This window comes from Gymnogyps californianus, chromosome 2 (assembly GCF_018139145.2).
Source record: "Gymnogyps californianus isolate 813 chromosome 2, ASM1813914v2, whole genome shotgun sequence".
NCBI lineage: Eukaryota > Metazoa > Chordata > Aves > Accipitriformes > Cathartidae > Gymnogyps > Gymnogyps californianus.
In genome coordinates, this window is record NC_059472.1 from 93,044,390 (window position 1) to 93,063,745 (window position 19,356).

The 19,356-nt window shown below is 44.4% G+C and overlaps 1 protein-coding gene across 1 annotated transcript in view; it reads right to left on the reverse strand.

Annotated features, from left to right (window-relative positions):
* Positions 1–19,356, reverse strand: part of SLC22A23 (solute carrier family 22 member 23) — a 114,447-nt gene that overhangs the window by 22,028 nt on the left and 73,063 nt on the right. The window contains 2 exon segments of the mRNA XM_050891679.1: positions 5,403–5,530; positions 10,688–10,856. Of these exon segments, the coding sequence (XP_050747636.1) occupies positions 5,403–5,530; positions 10,688–10,856 (297 nt within the window).

Genomic DNA, 19,356 nt, shown 5'->3' on the forward strand with positions numbered 1-19,356 from the left:
GAGGTCACTACCACCCTCACCAGGGATAGTCAGGGCATGCATGGGCTCTCCTCGTCCATTCCTGTAGACCTAGCCAGAAGAAGAGGACTTGCACTGATCAGTTTTATTCTTATTACTTGCTACTCATCATGTACTGCATGTCCTGAAAGAGTTGCACAAACTCCATCAGTTCCTGCTCCTGGACAACAGGGGACCACCAGGAAAAACCCAGCCCCTCCTGAAAGCTGATTTAACATACAAGAGGGCAACAGAAATCACTGGCTGGTTTTGTGTGAGATGGAAATCTTTGTGGCTGACACAGTCCTTTGTAAGACTGAAAGGCTGCCTTCAAGTAGCACCTTGAACTGTTTTAACTTTCCCACATTTGCCTGACTGCCCCTTGGGACTTGCATGGGATATTTAAGTTTGGCACAATTAAACAACCACGAAACAGGATCTAGTAAAGGAACACATCTGGCAGGTTTGAACATAGTAGCATCACATGGAGTTACCTGTATTATGGGGCCAGGGAACTTGCTTTCTTTCTCTAATACACCTGGCTCTTCATCCACCACAAGCTTTAAAACAGTAGCGTAGTTATAGGTGCGATTGTCTAAGGATATGAGTAAAGCTTTGTAGGGAGAGCTAATCTCTTCTATTAGGGAAAGAGACTGACTTTCAGACATAAGGCTTTTTCACCCTTCCCTCTGCTATTTGCCCAATGAAAAAAAAAAAGCACGCAAGTACATAGATCCAAGCCTCAGGCTTAGGAAAAAAAAATATATAGCAAAACAAAACAGGAAACTAGCTTATGTATAACAGAAAAGTCACGGCAGCGTGTTGCTCAGTAGCAAGAAAGGTGAATAATTTTTTTTTTCTTCATTATAAGGAAAGCCCCTGAAAACCACAGCTTTCCTAACTGCAATCCACACGCATACACACGCACAGTACTTGTCACCACTGTAGCCCTTCTGCCTCTCCACAATGTGTCCTGCATGCTAAAGTCTTTGCATCTATTTGGATGCTTGATCTTTGCCAGCCACTTTTGTAGCTACATCAATATTATTTCTCTAAGCTTAGAAAGGAATAGCTATAACCTGTCTGTCCACAGCAGCACTCCAATTTTCATCTAGAGATGGGCAAAAAGGAGGTTTTGTCATTCAGCCTGGTCAAGCAGTTATTTTTCTGTTAAGGAACATCTGAAATGTTTCCCACCACAGGAGAAGAGAAGGAGAACCACACAAGGGTGGGCTTCCATGGAAGCATCAAGTCTGACACTCAGGTAACTGCTGATGCGGCTTCTCAAGTGGGGCACTTCCCAGCACACCCAAACACGCCGGCAGGCTAGGTGCTGGTGCAGCGGAGATCAGCTTGCAGCAGTCGATCTGTTCCAGCCAACAAACAGACCCTTTGCCCCACATGAAGAAAAAACATACATCCTACCGAAATAACGAAAGCCATCTAATGTACAACACACCTTTAAATGGTGTAAGAACAGTTGGCGCTTTGGGATTTCCAATTCCCCTAAACACTCTTTTCTCCTGTTCTTTAAACAGATCTCCATGCTTCCTTAGCATTTATTTCACTCGGGTCAAAATGACTGTCCTGCAGCTGCACTGAAATATATGTTTGTTTCTTGTTCCACAGGGGAACAGGGAAGAGATGGGGAAGTTTTTTGAGAAACTGGCAGTGAAAAACCCATACTGAATTAATATTATCAAAATATTTAATTTGCTGGTGATTGAAGCTGACTTTTTTGGATAACGTTTTGAAATATTTGTCAACAAAACTCACCAAGCCTGTTTTACAAATGACATTTCAATATGCAGTTGGATAAAAATCATTCCCTTGATGCAAAAATGAATTTAAACTTTTATTTCTAAAAGAGGGCAAAGTGGTGAGCCAACTGGTGAAATTTCGAGACTCAAAACATTAGGGATGATTTAACCAGGTCTAATTAGCACGCCTAGATTTCTTAAGCATTAAAGAAGAAAATATGACCACAAAAAGCCCAAAATCTCTTTATGAAGGCTAATTATTCCTGCCAAAAATCACAAGGTGCACCAATCACTCAAAGATAAAGCCACTTCAAGCTGTCAAGGGGGCAGCTCTCCTTTGGTTTTGCAACCAACAACAGACACTACTTACACCCCAGGGCAGGTTACTGACAAGATAAGGGCAATGTTAGTTTACAAGACTCTGGACTCCTATCAACATCCCTTGTCTCACTTTACTTTGTTCACCATGCATACTCTCTTGCTGGCTGAGCATTGCCCATCAACTGCCCATGCTGATTTTCTCCAGACTTGGGTTGTTACCACAGCTGCCAGACCTTTCAACTGCAGCTGGACCACTGTCCAGACATTTAGTTGTTCTCTTCAGAAACATCTCCCAGAAAAGCACTGGCAAACCGCTCCCACCCTATGGATTGATTCAAAAACAGCAGACAAATTTTGCTTTTTTTTCCACCCAACACGTGTGCCACCTCCCTGCGGAGCAAACAGGCCTTACAGAAGGTTAGTGGCACTTTCCACTACGGGCAGCGTAGCCAAATGGACCAGTAAAAGATTTCAGCAGGCAACGGAAACAGCGTGATTCTTCAGAAAGGAAAATAAGCTTGTTCATTGCTTAGACAGCAATTCAAAATTGCATTTTCTTCCATCCCAGAAATACTTCACCTACTTGAACACTACTTCTTTTTATTATGGAACTCGTATCAGCTGCCAAAATGCATACATATGAAACTACTGTAACTCCTGTAATGATCTGTTATGTAGGATACACTAATTTGACTGGTACGTATGAGTAAAATTACAGTGGGGTTTCCAGCTGGAAGGGACTGCAAGTGAGCAGTTTATCATTTAAATGTATGGGGAGTAATTCAATCACAGGAGGCTGTTACCACAATGCGGTGAGGAATAATAAACAGCAACACAATGGCCCTTAACTAGAGCAAAACAGTTTCCAGCCCTTTCAGATGGAAAACAAAGAATAAAACAAATCACAAACAAAAACCCCTCCACACAGATAGGAAAGCTCAACAATGGAGTCAAGGGGAAATAGGGGATATCTGCATCAGGCTCAATGGCATCCTTTCTCCCAGACAAGTACCAGCTTTTTACCCATTCCCTGCTACAGCAACTACAGGTATGTGATTATAACACACAAAAGCAGAGAAATGCTTTCTTCTGCTTACTGACCCACTGGGAGACACACGGCCTGCGGTTTGATCACATTCTTCATTCGGGATTTCTACTTTTCTCCTGTCTTCACTCAGACTGTCATGCACCCAGAATGAGAGAGAAGGTCGTTCCTTCCAAAATATTTAGTTAAGCTCATTTCATCCTTTTGATACTGCTCTTCTCTTACTCTCCCTACAGAAATGCAGCATCCCTCCAGACCTGGGTCAGGAAAGCCTTAACGTGTGGGGCTGCAGAGAGTTTAAAGAGAAAAAGTGAGGGAAGAAATAATAAAAAACCCCAACAGTATCCTCAACAAATCCAGCATCAACAAGGAGGCAGAAATTACCATGTTCTGTATCACTTTAAAGTTTGCAAAGGGTGATGTACTGACAACTGCTGTATCTAAATGTGTTTGCAGGCGGAGAATCCATAGCATCAAGATGTGTAATAACGCTCCGTTTTCCACATGAAAGGGAGTCCCTCCTTAAACAGGAGTGTACCCCTACCATGAAACTGCTGGAAAAAGTAATCAGTCACAAATAATAGTCATAAAACCATTTTGATTCTTAGCATTCCTTCATGGACAATATCATTATACATGGCTTAAATAAATCCCTCTAGCAAACAGTTGCATCTTTATAATTTTTCTTCAAGGAAACTCAGATAATTTGTTTTTTTCTTTCCCCTAAAACACATTTTATTTCATCTGCAAATTCAAGAAGCTGACTAGCTGAGAAAAGCCAAATTTAGAGTTGGTTGGGAAACTCCAAGTCCAATTGTGAGACATTTCGTTGCCTCAGAGATAGGTTTTCTCCAAGCCCCATCATTTACTCTGGTGAAGATCTGCAAAAAGGATGGGGGGGGGGATGGAGATCACCATGTTAATGGCTGCTCCCATACCCCGATGCTTTTCAGAACTTTGCTAGAAAAATGGCATTTACATTGCAAAGCCATGTTGTGTGTGACGCAGATCTAGGAACTGTAACCCCAGCCACCCAATTCACGTGCAAACAAGCTAACTAACGCCAGTCTGCCAGCTGCACCAGACATCACAGCAGTGACCTGGGTATGAATACCCCAGACCCAAATCGGACTTTTTCACCCCTCACTGATGAAGACTGCTTCATTCGTTAAGCACTGATGTCAACGGTGACGTTTTTCTATTCTGGATGAAGTCTGTTCCAGTGCTGACTGACGCCTTTAGCACTGACTAAAGCTACAGTGACCCCAGAGACCTCTGACAGCGAGTATCAGCCAAGCGCAGGAAGCATCACCCCTGCTCGTGGGCAGAGCTACTGGGTGAGGTCTCCCTGCAGCCCCTGGGGTCAGAGCAGGTAGGGTTTGAAAAAGTGGGGAGAAAAGAAACATTTCCACTGTTTTCTGACTAGTGGGTAGTCCCATACAGATTGCAAGTGACAGTGCAAAATGGGTGTTTATGGGCGCCATCAGGCCTGTGAGAAGGAAGAGGGGAGCCTGAACCAAATCTGACAGGTGCACTGGTGAGATGAAGATCCAGAAACTCTTCGCCTTTGTTGTAATTAGAGCCACACACACACACAGAGTTTCTTCTGCAAAGCACCCGGTGAGACAGGAGCACAGCTATTTCAGTGACAATCCTGGTGATAAGAGCTGTCAGCTCTTTCTAAAAGCATCAGTAAACCAAGGAACGCATAATTTAGACTCTTAACCAAAAACTGCACCCTACCGCTGCCGCTTGCAACCTCTCCGCCCCCAGAGCAGCATCTTTCAGATTATGCAGGAAAGGAAAGCAAAATGGCTCTTGGAGCAAGGCTTTAAAGAAAAACTGTAACGTGATTGAGGTCTGCCACAGGGCTGGTGCTTTAGCATTTGGGGTTCGAGTGCTGCTGCTTCTCCAAACCAACAAAATAAGTGTTGCGTAATGGGCAGGATCCCAGGGAGCAGCTTCCTTAAAACACAGTTTCCAGAGGCACACAGGGCTGAGGGTGCACTCTGTAGCCATGGTAAAATTCTTCAAGAGATGTCTCTAAAGATATATAGCACTGCAAGATGAGACTATAATTACTAGGACTGTTCAACAGGCTGAGTAATTTTAAACACAGTGCTGGAGTTTGGAACGGTTTTTCAAGAAAAGCAAAATGAATGAATGAATGAATGGGATGATTTTACCGGCAGTAAATAGATTATTTATTTCTGGGCAGCAATGCCACGTGCAGCCTTTAGAGAAGAGCGGAGGGATTTGCGGTTGTCTGTCCTACTCACCGGGCACCACTCCTTTGATGTCGCTTTCCGTGTTCATCCTGTTCTTATGCGTGAACTGAAGGATCAGTTCCTTGGATGCCTCAAACTGTTGTGTAGCCATCAGCCACCGAAGGGACTCTGGGAAAATACTTTAAAGATGGAAAACAGGTTAGGGTCGCTTCCAAGTTTCTGTCAGAGGAAGAACTGATAGTGTTTAGCTGCTCATTTAACCGTTCATGAGCTACGTAATTATTTTCAAAAAGCAGAAGAATCACTTATGAAACAAATAAGAGGGAAAACAGATTCAGAATATGCAAATTAATGACATTGTCTTTTACACTGATTCACAAATTATACAGGATCTATCCTATCACATAGCAATAGGACATTAGAATTTTATAACATTAGAGGTGTCCTGCCTGTTAATACAATTTTGAAAGAACTGGGAGCAGGAGCAGCACTGTCTGCAATAGACAGTTGCTGCCAAGAAGGGAATGAATGAGATGTGCAGTTAACACATGGTAATTCAGTCCAAAGAAGGAAAATAGCTGACAGAAGTGATTTGGATTCTCTTGTAAAGACAGAGAGAGGAAAGAGAAGAATTACTTTCTAGAATTAAAATGGAACAAATTTAATTTTTAAACGTGTCAAAAATCTTCTCCCACATATGCAGACTTTAAGCCATTCTTTTATACAGGTCAGTATTGTGTATGCTCCAGACAACATTCAGTTGTTTCTCTAAAAGTTTCCCCTAGTAAAGACAATATTATGTTAGTTGAGTTGCCTTAAAAATATACACATGCACATAGAGTTACAAAATAAAAAAGTTTATTTTCCATCCGGTTGTTCCCTTCAAGTGCTGATATTCACCTGATTCATTAGCTTAACTGATCATTCTTCCTTTTTTTTTTTTCAGATAAGTTTATTTTAATACAAAACCAAAAGAACTATGTAGATCTTAAAACAAACAAAAAACTCCCATACTTCTATAGATAGGAAAACTTTCAGATCTGACTTCAAGCATATTTTTCTTTCTTGTTTACGCCTCATTTTCACTAACCTTCCAAAAGACCTTTCTAAGAACAAATTTAACAACTACTTTTAACTTCATATATATAATAAACCTCAAATTTCCTTCACAAAGCACTGATCTTTGCTGTGGATGCTGCCTCAGTTCTTATACTTCTAAGCAGTGGACTAGGCAATTACACCATTATGGTACTATCTTTTAAGGCTGATGCGATCTGGAAGACAGCTTAGTGAAACCTCCATCCTAGACAGAGAAAGCATTATTTTTTTGAAGAAGAAAAAAAAAAAAAAGGAGAGAAGTCAGGCAGACTGCAATCTAAATGATATCAGGCAATAAAAATATATAACAGCCATGATGACAGCCATTCAGCTTGACAGCTTATTTACTACCACTGGTGCTGCACGGATGTTTTGGCATATCCTCCTACAGAAAGTCCTGTACTGCAAAAGCATTTTTTGAAATATTAAGAATTCTTTGAATGCAAAATCTCCCTGTGCTTGGCTCCAGAGAGGGGACAGCCTCAGCCACAGCTGTTTTTGAACAGTCCGCTTACAGGTCCCAAACAACAAGCCCTATGGCGAGCACCCACTCCTAGGGAAGAAAGAGAGCCGCAGGGATGGGCATCACGGGGACAAACGCTGTCTCTACCTTCCAGCTCCTGCAGGTTTCTCAAACTGGAAGTGCTGAAGTCTCATGTCTTTCAGCTGCTCCATCACTCAGTGCGAGCAGTGGGAGGTTCATTTAAGGATCTTTAAAAACTCCTGGACTGCTTTAAGCCCAGGTTATCAGGTACAGCAAGGGGAAGTGCTGGCCTCCTCGTCTCTGTGCAAGCGCCTGAGCTCACTTGTGGAGCACGGACCCTGCTGCCAAGGGTCATTTGTACGCACCTACTGTTGCACCTTCTGTTGCCAAACCAAGCACCATCACAAATTCAAAAGCCAAAAAAAAAAAAAAAAAAAAAAAGAAAAAAGCCAACCCCCTGGCCCCTGTGGACTTCTGCACAGAAATTTGGTCACAACCTCATGCTTCATCACCTGGCATTAAATACTAATTGAATGAAGCTGAGGCAGCTTTCTGCCAAGGGTAAGCAGTCACCCAGACCACCAGGCTGAGCTGACCGCGGACACCTGGTTGATAGTATTCTACCTCCTCCATCAGCAAGGAAAGGACCAGCCTTCTACAGCTGAAGAAAAGAATGGGGCGGGGTGGGGGTGGGTAGGGGGAAACGTTCATCTCCTGTTACACAGCTGCTGCTTGGGAGAGGAGAGGGGGAATAGTGGGAGGAACACTGGGAAAAAAGATCCTAAGCCCAAGAAGTCCTAAGAGCAGAGAAGTATCCTTGACCAGCAGAAAAAGGCCAGGCAGGTACCACGCGTAGCTGGAAGGAGAATCGTGATCCTGTCCAGATGCAGAGCAAACCCATGCCCATGGAAAGGGTGTAGTGTGTCAATTAGGGGTCTGCCCCAGGGCAACAAGCCCAATTATGACAACTTTGTGTCTTGGTGAGGGTAAATCCTATCTAACAGCACCAGAAAAGAACTGGCCACCCCTTCCCAGTTCTTCAGGTTCGGTTAGAGTGAAGCAGTTTATTTCAGATTATTGATACCGTTGCTGACCTTCATAGCATGGTCCTGTCAGGAGCTTCCTGTGTCCAAGGGAGAGGAAATAATGCCTCTGTATAACTGGAGCTCCCCTTCCCTCATGGCTCTAACACACACACATACTCTCTTTGAAAGAAGCCTAACTTCTATTAACTTATTTTTATATGCTTGTCGCCAACCCCTGTGTGCACGTCTGGCTTACGTGGGTGCCTCTCTGCCCTTCCAGAATAACCTGAGAGCTCAGCAAAGGCATCTGCTCAATTTGCAGGTGTCCCAGCCCACCAGCCCATCTCTCCTAGACAAATCTGCTGCTTCCCCATTTCCCTCCATCCATGCCCAGCGTCCCGATCCACTCAGCCTCCCACCTCCTGGGGACAGTATAGCCTGCCATGTGCACATGGCCGGGAGCAGAGCAAATCTATAGGTGGGAGAAGGCTAAGCCCCAGCCCAGAGGGGCAAACAGCTCTCTCACAGCAGGAGATGGAAGTAAAGAAAGTAAGGAGGAAGGAGAAGGCAGCACAGGGGCTATCGCAGCGTCTGTTACTGAACTCACTGCTTTGGGTACACGATGGGGAATTAACAAGCAGTGCAGTTTTCCAGTTCTTTTATTACAAATCAGTTAGTTTTCTTCCTTCATCTGTAACATATGTTGAGGGTCCACGCTCTGTTCTCCAACACATTTCCGGTGGAAGAGGGGAGGAAAGGAAAGAGGTAATAAAATGGTAGCACTTTCCAGAGAATATGCAACAGATGGAAGAGAAAAGCCTAAGAGAAAAGCGCATACTGTACCGACAGTATAATTGAACAGGCATCCTAACCAGAGTCCATTTCTGCAAGTGCAAAACCCCTGGGCAACGCAAATCCTGTTACTTTGGCTATTCCCACTATTTATCAAGCTGTCATGTCACACATTATATAAGGGGGATCTATTTGCGTGGTCTGCCTGTCCCGTCCAGCCAAAAAGCCACAAAGCTCTTGCAGGTTAGGAAATAAATGTTAGCATTTCCTACTGCTTTCAGTGTCACCCAGCGACGACCTCTCAACAGGAATGTATGAGACCCTGACTCAGCCACCTGGAAAACGTGCTGCCTCCAGAAGACTGCTGAGGGGTTACTGCTGTCCATGTCGCCTACCGCGTTCGTTAGGCATCTTCATACTATTGTAGTGTCCTTTTGGACACAAATATCTGCAAACTTTATGTTTGATATTGAGTTCTATCCAGTGGTGGATATAAGACATTTCAGCTGGCGGGCATCCCAACAGGAGATTTTGGACTAGATCTGCATGTGTTTGCACATGTATAACATACGGCAGGTTTGGGAGAACAGTATTGCACATTAACAAGAACACTCTTGGTTATTCATCATCAAGATTAACACTGACAAGATGAGACTATTTAGATGTTATATGTTGGAAAACGGGATGGGGGGGGAAGCCATTATCTTGCAAAGGACTTGTAACTTTCTCCTGTGTGTTGTGTTTTGCCCTCAGCCCAACCTGCGGCATGTCTACCTTGGGGATAAGCGAAGAAATCCCCACTGAGGGTTACTGCCACGAACACAGGAGAACTCTGTAAGGCTTTCATGCATTAATAGAAAAATATATAACTTAAAAATTCTTACATACTGTAACAAGTTTTTACATGTTGCAACTTGTCAGGCATTACAACTAGCAGTTTGGCCCCCCACAGTACATAAACAACTTGGTCCTGCACAGTGCGGTGGTCTTTTTTCCTCATTTTTCTCAGCGTACAGCAACTAAATATTTTAGTCTTGTTAGTGTTATCTTTAAAACAAACGATCTAGCATGTTCTTACTGTTACGGTTTTGTACAACACTGCTCTCATAAGCCTCCGTTGTGTTATGCCGCCACTGCGTGTCACTATTAAGACAGAACAACAAAGAAAGATTTTTTTGGGAGGTTTATAAAGTCCTGGTGGGGACGGACCTGGCACCATCCCCAAGGTGAGAGCCACCCTACTTCTCTCACAATAGCCGTACCAATGCTGCAGTGCTGCCGGTGCAGTGGGCAGAGAAGGGTGGGAGCAGCCAGGAGTGGAGGATTCCTTGTGGGAATGATCCCAAGCCACTGGCCGGCACAGACCAGCCACCCAGGCTTTGGCGCAGCATGTGCTAATTCGGGCAAAATCAAGCAGGCAGTCTAGTTGAGGGCTGGCTACTTCACGCACACAAGACATCCAAGGGCGCTTGTTCAAGAGCTGACACACGTTATTTTTAACCCAGCTTGGCTAACCCAGGCCAAAGAAACCAACAATGACAGCCCAGAACCACAATACAGGTTTTAAGGGAAAGTTTAGCTGTGCAGGCACAATCTGAAAACAGCTAGGTTGAGATGCATCCTCTCAAGAATTGTTTTCGTCTTTAAAAGGGAAGTGACAGCCAGAATAGCAGCAAAGTACAACTTGCTGCTCAACGAAAGAGGACCATCTCCTGAGTTCCCACCACGTCGCAGCACTTAACCTATGTGTGTGCGACAGCAAATTATAAAGTTATTTCTTATTTCAAAGTCAAATCTTTGAAAAAGGTGAATGGAAGAACAAAGGAAAAGGCTCATATGTATTGTGAAGCACACACTTTCCGACAGTGAAGCACCTCCCAAGTCCAGCATTAGGAGCTCATGTTGTCTTTGACCCGGCAGGAGGAAGAAATACTTACACCCAGTAAAGCAGCATCAGCAGGAAAGGACAGATGATGACTGCCTGGAGGACCTGCCAGTCCCTGCAGAGGGCAGCCAGCCCTGGCATGAGGAATTGCCCCGCCATTTCGATGAAGCTCGCCACCATGGTGATCATGAACCGGTGCCCAGGAGGACAGAGCTCTATCCCTGAAACACAGAGCACACGCAAACACATTAGCCCCCCACCAGCAAAGGTACCCACAGAGTATCTCTTTATGAAACTTTCAGGGACTTAATGTCCTTCAAGACCTTTGGCCAAAGTTATGCACAATCACATAAATCTTATTTCCTCCTGTATTTAGGCTTCAAATACCCTAGCAGCTATAGAGAAGCCCATTAACAGCTGGCTGTGGCGCAAACATTGAAACTTCCAAAAACCTATTGCATTTCCTGCAGACCTGCTGTATCCTCGTTGTCAGCTTTCCTTCAGTCTCTGCCTAGAGAAGCATTTTACCAAATTGTAAGATATTTGTTTTTTAAAGGGACTGTAGGGTAAAACACAATCCAAGGTCGAGCCTTTTTACACTTCTCAGAGATGCCACATGCCTTTCCAGTCAGTTTGCTGGGAGGCAGAAGAGCACAACTCTCAGCAGGATACAGGCTCCCAGTTCATACGGGATGCCACCTGCCCACAGTTTAATATGCTACGACTCAGCCAGTTTCAAGCAGGATTTTGCTGAGTGGGTTGTTTCTGGGTTTGCTTTTTGTTTTCGCAATAGCTAATCTTGATCAACTTTCAAACAAGCCAGCCTTCCACCTGTCTTATCCTGTCCTCCATCGTTCCTTTTGCTGTGGGGCAATTTACTACCATCACTGGCATCATTGGTTGTCTCAGCTGCCTTCTGACAAGTGAGTTCAGTAGTGTCGTGGTTTAACCCCAGCCAGCAACTAAGCACCACGCAGCCGCTCACCGCTCCCCCTTCCCAGTGGGGTGGGGAGGAGGACTGGGGGGGGGGGAAGTAAAACTTGAGGGTTGAGATAAGAGCAGTTTAATAACTAAAGTAAAATAAAATATAATACTAACAACAACAATAATAATAAAATAGAATAATAATAACAGTAATGAAAAGGAATATAATAAGAAGAAAAAAAAGAAACAAAACCCAAGGAAAAAACCCAGTGATGCACAATGCAATTGCTCACCACCCGCTGACTGATGCCCAAGCAGCAATCCACCCCTCCCGGCCAACTCCCCCCGGTTTATATACTGGGCATGACTTTCTATGGTATGGAATACCCCTTTGGCTAGTTCGGGTCAGCTGCCCCGGCTGTGCTCCCTCCCAGCTTCTTGCACACCTGCTTGCTGGCAGAGCATGGGAAACTGAAAAATCCTTGACTTAGGATAAGCGCTACTTAGCAACAACTAAAACATCAGTGTGTTATCAACATTATTCTCACACTAAATCCAAAACACAGCACTGTACCAGCTACTAAGAAGAAAATTAACCCTATCCCAGCCAAAACCAGGAGAAGTAGACAAAAAGTTTCCCTAAACCCTGAATTCTGGCTACCTTTATTCGGTCCTCAGAAATGAAGATGAATTTATCAGAATCACAGCTTTAAAAAAAAAAAACCAAACATTAAAAAAATCACAGAAGAAATAACAGAAAAATTGGACTGCCTTGTGGAAATATATTCAAACAATTTTTTCGTCAGTAAGATTGCAATAGAAGCCCCTATTTCATATTTCCCATTTGCTCACTTTCACTTCTACGGATTAATAATTAAGCACAGTAAACCTGCCACAAATGTTGTGTAGTACTTATCGGCATGCTGATACAGAAACATAGGCTCGTAAACATTCATGATATGTTGCTGTCAGCATTGTTGCTTTTCCTTGGGATGTTTCCTATGGTGGTTTTAAATTAGAATTTAACGGTTGTTAAAATTGTAATTGAAAAGCTGTAAAATAATAGGAAGAGATGACAGCTGCTTGTTCATTCACTCTCTCATCCGTAGCTTGTTCAGCATTTATCACTGTAACACAGATTTAAACTAGCTGACCAGGAACTAGCTTGTAGATCAAACGTAGGATTAGACACCACACATTTTTTTTTCCCCTTTCTTTTCAGCCAATAACAAAAACTATACATGGATTTTTGCCAATACAGAAGGAAAATGTATCTGTTGTGAGGCAGCCCAAATTTTCATTAGCTTAACCACAAACACAGCAGCTTTGGAAAAGAAAGGGGGAAAAAAACCCCTCAAAGACTCTCACTTGCTATAAAAGGCTTTTACATTTTAACTAGGAAAACAAGATTAAAACACAGAGCTCCTTATGACATTAGTATGGTTTCATTCTTACTAATGAAGTATCCCAAGCCTAGGCGATTTTTCTTATTCTATGCAAAGAGGTCAATTCCATTTTATTTCTCTAATCTTCAAATATAAAGCGGTTCTGTTTGTTTTTCTAAACCTTAAAGTCACAGTTATTCACATTCCAATATTCCTTCATTAAGTACAAGGACGAGTTTTGTTGCTATAGAAATGGGAAGTCTGCATTAGATACGTAAGGCTTTGGCATTTCAATTGCATTGCTTAGGTTAGTATCAGATAAAAAAAAAATAACTAAGAGAACAACTTTTACATGAAGTCGGAAAAAGGTGTCCAAAATAATAAAATTATATTTTATTTAGCCACTGGTGCATAGTACATAACTCCATATGCAGCAGTTATTCATTGTATAGAAAGGAAATTGTTTAGCATCTATTTTCTTCTCTGGATTATCATATGCACACGATCAATTTTTGCCCTTTCCTCTAAAAAAGCTGGAGAAGACAAAAAAAAAATCCCTGCTCTAGCTGGGCGAGCATGACTTTCAAGTGACATCAGCAGGCACTCCAGGTATATGAAATATCACATCTCTGTTGAAATGTTCAACGTATTAGGACAGCCAACTGACTTTCCAGCATCTCTGGCATCAATTTTATATGATAAAAGATTCAGCACCGCAGTTTTCAGCAAGCATTCAGCAGTCAACCTTTTCCCACCTCTGTCAGCAAAGCCACCCACCACAGCACCTCTGCCCCAGCACCAGGAAAGGCACCCTGCTGATGCTCACACTGGTGCCGCGATGCACCCAGGCATGAGGCCTCTACGGCTGCAACAATTTCCACCCAGTTTGCACGATAAATTACCAACTCACACAAAATCACTACAAGGCAGAGAACAGCTTTATCCACCCATGGCAAATCCAGCAAGAAAGCTCCCCCACTCAGTGAAAAGGTTTCCACCTGAAGTTCTTTGTGGAGCACGGAGTCAAGTAAACCCTTATAATACACGCAAATCATGGAAATTACCATCAGTACCAAAAACTCCCAGATACATCCATTTGCTCTACTTGGGAAAATTTTGTGTGGGCAAGGAGACAGGCATGGAAAGGATTTTGCTTCCTTGCCCAGCATTTCTACTCTAGGCAGCACAGTCAGAAGAGCAGATCCAACTGAGACGCCTAATTTCCGTAGGTCCCAGGCAAACGATCGTATGGGCAAGTTGAAACTTGTACGCAAAGCAGTCCTGCAGTACTTGAGCAGTGAAATCAGACATGCCCAGGACACGTGGGACAGACTTTCTCACCATCAGTAGATGCCCAGTAACAGGGGACACCACAAGCGCAGAAGTGGGACCCAGCCAAGCCCCGTGGCAGAACTGCTCCACACACGCTGCAAGTACGACCCAGCCTGAAGGCAATCGCCTCACCAGACGCGGAGCGCAGACCCAGTCCCTGTAGGCATCACTGACACGAGACACTGAACACACGAGGCTCATTGCACGGCACATGCCTCTGGCTGGGAAATGCAGAATTAAAGTGTAGAAATCCTCCTTTCGGACCCTATCCTGTATGTCCTTCCTCTACAGAAATGACCAAACCAATGTTCAGCAGCCTCACAGCCTGCAAACCTGCCACAGGGAGAGCCGGTGTGAACTATGCCCCTTCTTACAAGGGATTCAAGCATTTTTGGGGGCTGCTTGATGCACTCAAAGTAACCCCACTACTAATGTGCAGGATGCGCAGAGACACGTTCTGGCACAGAAGGAACAGCACTGGGGCCAGCTACGTTACTCCCTGAGTCTGCATGCAGCGATTTGTACCAGAAGTATTAAAACTGGTGATGAACAAAGGCAGAGTAAAAGTCTGTGTATGTGTGTGTGTGTATATGAGTGTATGCGTGTGTGAGAGCAAGCGAGCAGGCACCAGAAGGATGGGCAGAGCACGGGTTAAAGGAATGGCAAATGCTCATTGTGCCTATCGCACCCTACCCGTGATTTCATTCAAGTAACAAAAGGAGGAGGAACAACCTGACCTACAGATAAGGTATCAAGAAGATGAAGAACAGGACTGGAGTCATAAAATATCAAGACTACGAGAAAAACTAAGAGAACAGAAATTCATTAAGTTTGCCTGAGAATTATGAGGGATGAGAAAAAACAATGAAGCAAAAAATTGTAAACGTCATCAACTCCTAAAGGGTGTGAAAAGCAACCCCAAACTGCTTTGTTGTTGCCTACCAAGAACAACCTCAGGGGTGTGATGAGGACACATCAGCCACTGCCTTTTGTCCTCTGTGTCACAAAAGTGACCCCAGCCAGACCACGTGGACATACGCCTTGGTACTTGCAAGTGCATGGGTGTGAGAGCATGCATGAATGAAATCCATGAGAGAATGAGTGTGGTTGTGCAAAATCTGCCTACTTAGAGAATTCGGGGGAAAAAAAAAAATAAAAATAACAACTTTGTCCTTCTATATAGTCTCTCACTGAGTTATTTAGAAATGCCATGGGAAATATTTTCAAATATTAACCAAGGGAATAAGAACCGCAGCAGCTATATTGGTTGATCCTCTTGACAAAGGCCAAGCTCAAGAAAAGGACTTTCAAACCAACATTTTTGGTATACTGAGAGGACAGTTTTCAGAGCAGCTCCCCCACTACTTCATACATTGTCCTTTTTGCTTACCCCTAGCATTGCAGCAATGGCCCTACTTGACCCCTAAGAGAGCCACATGCACCCCTAGGATGTGTTAGTTAAACTTTCTAGACACATGCTGAGGGAAGAGCCCCCGCTGAGGAGGGCTCTGTCCCTGACACTCCCCACACTTCCCTCTGGAGGCAGCCTTGGAGATGTCCTGGGCTGGCTTCCCTTGCTGGTGTGCTCCCCTTGGAGCAGGGGCAGCCCTTGGGTTTCAGAGGAATTGAGTTTCACAATGGATGCTGGCCTGAGAAAAGCTGCCTCAGATGCTGATGGACCTACAGGGCTTTGAGCTTGGTCAGACTTTCTGACCATCTAGCTTTAACAAGCAGGTTGTCGGGGTACACTCTTGCACCTTAGGTGAATACAGAGTCCAACAGAGGTTTCAAACCTGCAGCATTTCCCAAACATGTCTAAAAAGCACAACAGGTAGTTTTTAGGACCAGGAAAACTATGGGCTGAAAGCAACATTGTCACATGCAAGTCCTCATTTGATCCACATCGCATGCTATGTGACAACAGCGGCAAGGTTAGAGTAAAGATTTTCTTGACAGACCAAAACAAAGAAGCAACTGAAAATGTGAAGTTCATCATTATTTCATAGGAACCAGCCCACAGCACGCCACCAGAGTCAGATTGGGTAAGATCTCCCAAGCAGGTTTTGCAATACTGAAATTACTTTTCTTTAAACGGGATTCATTTTCTCTCCCTCACTCCCCCCATGTAGTCTTTTGGGACTCTCATTAGAAAGAAGGGAAAGCCTGAACAAGCCTTCACAGGGAAAAGTGGTCCATTCCACAGAGCGCATGAAGCACTGGGAGGCCCTTTGGCAAGCGCATCTGCGGTTTTGCCAAAAAGAAGCTGTGTGTAAACATTAGTGAATTAATTCACTACAATTATATGGTACTTGAACCAGTGCATGTCATTTGTGTCGCCTCATCTGGAAATAGGTGTGCCTGGAAGAACCCAGGGAGCGGGGCAGAAAGGAAGACGTTTCTGGAGTCAGGCCGTAGGTGGATGAGGTATGGCACATCTTGGACCCGCACACATCTTTGGAGTGTCTGCAGAGAGCCATTAGTCCTGAAAGGTTTTACTTTTTTATGGTTTTCGGAAACCTAGAAATAGCTTACAAAAGATGACAGGGCTTTAGATTATTCCACGCCAAAATCAATTGTCCCTGACAGCTGACCAAAAAGGCTGGGATTTACAGAAAAGGACAGGACTCCATCACATATCTCTGCATGGTTGGCAAAATTTAAGAAGTTCCCAACACCGCTGACAGCTCAGACAGGACAGTGGGGGGAGTTAGAGGGCCCACTCCAAGCAGGACCGGGGCACTCTTCCCACCAGCGCACCGCGTGAGCTGCACGGGACACAAGGACGGGCCAGGAGGGCTCACGGCTCAGCCCTGCCTGCTGCGCGACTGCGAGCACTCAGACTCGTCGGGACGTGGGCAAGGAGGCAGCTAAGGAAGAGCCTCTGCAAAGCCACAGGGGCTCAGCCCCACCGCGTGCAGAGCTGCTCCCTCGCGCAGGAGGTCACCACCACCCCTGGGCATCGGCAGAGAAAGGTATGATAAAACCACAGGTCAGACAACAGGTTACCCACAGCAAACGCAGCCAGCACTGGTGAAAAGGGGCACATCGATTTTAGATCGGAAAGGGCAAGTAGCCTTTGCTAAGAGCTTCTCCTCTCCCTAGCACTGGGATGGAAAAAACCCTGGGCTGATATCCTTGACAACAATTTTTCAGGCAACCTCTTCTGAAAAGAAGATAGGAAATTGAGTTAAAATTATCCAAGTATGCTGTAGCCTGACATCTGCAATGCTGCCCTCTCCCCTTTCCAGCCAGCTCCTCTCTCCTACCCTCTCTGCCTGCAGTTGTGGAAGAAGCAGTGCATCTGGAGGAGATGGACACACAGACAGGTGACCAGGGAGGACTACAGTAACATCGGGTTAACATCAGCTCATGTTGCCACAGAGCATGGCCCTGCATAGCCCACCTCCCCCAAACCCCACCGGGTGAGCTGTCATCGCCGTGAAGGGATTGAGGGCCACATCCCATCCTTTCTCACCTGGTCTTACACTTGTGCACTAGTAAGAAATAACTTGCTTCAGATTTCAGAAACCCTCTCGTTTCTCTTCAAAGGCTGACATTTATTCTCATAGGATATTTGCACAAGGATGAATAGCAAATATTTTTATTTAAAGAAAAAAAAAAAAGTTGTAAGTCATTTGCAAATAATATATCAAGAGGAAAAAGAGGTTAAATCACACTGCCCGAACAACTCTCCAGCATTCACTCACCCATGCCCAGTCCCAAAACACAAAGCAATTCTTGCACCACAGCCCAAGTGCTAGCTCCATCAGAAACCACAAGCTAACTGCTTTTTGTGCCTTTGCAGTTTTCTCTCCCCACCCAGTTTCAGTCTATGAGCCACCAAGACTGTAATTATATAGGAGTATCCCTTGGAGAAAATGGCCAGGACAAAGCACCTGAATTCTCGGCAACAGCATTCCCACTGAAAAAAAACCCTGAGGAGACAGTCTGATTCTAGATTCACATTCACAGTTTCACATTATATTTAAAAAAAAAAAAAAAAAAAAGAAATCACGACTTTTGACAGTTTCCCCCATATTACTACACACCCAACACTCTTAATTCCTTCCCTCTAAGGACCCCTCAAGATATTCCCCTATCCCAAAAGGGAGGAAAACAATCAGACTCAGATGAACAAGACCTATACTATCAGTTCAGCAGAAGAAAGCTCAGGCAACACAGTATTAGGTGTAAAATGCGGGACACCAGAAATTCCCAGTGGTGGTAGCATCCTAAAGCACCCAGGCTGTATTTGTGTCTCAGCCCCAGCAGCTGCTCAGCTCAGTCAAGAGTAATGTGCAGGCTGTGGCCCTAAGACAGGATTTTCCATTTGGACTCTGCTTTTCAACAGTGCACAAAAGGAAAGAAAAAACATCTCAGAGCAGTTAGTTTTCCAAGCTGTTCAGCACTTCCAGCACGTCCCACCACTGCCATGCTCCCTGAGCTGACCCTTTTGGCATGACGAGCTCCGCCACCTCTGTCACAGCAATCTTGAAGACTGCTGGGAGGTGACCCCGTCCCCGCTGCTGCTGTATTTCCTAATTCCCATCAAGCTCTCTCAAACCTCAGGGACCTCTTCTTCCTCCAACACTCTCTGTGGGATTTGCCCTCTGCTGTAAACAGATCATCTCGCTGGATATTCCTAGAATAACACGGCCCCCAAGCTCGCTTGTGGCTAGCCGACCAGATAAAATTGCAACAAAACCTATTAATAATTCCCAGACAAGCCTTTAAGTTTGCAGCTGGCTGCTAGGGGGAGAAGTAAACAAATAAAATCCAGCATATTTGCTTATATACCCAAATTTCCAGGTGGTTACTAGACACAAACTTCCAAGAGCTGCAAGCCCTACCTACAGGCTACATACACTTCTCATCCCAATTAGCGCACTTCTGATTCAGCATCGACTGAAATGGCCCAGGTTAAGCCCACACTTGCTCCTGGCTGAGTTTAACACGGACCACGTTTTCTTGATTGTCTTTGCTGTCACCAGAATTAAGGGAGGAAGCACCAGATGTAAATACAGTTTATTAGAGAACTGCAAATGAAGCAGTGTGTGGAAGGAAAGGTTATCATGCGCAC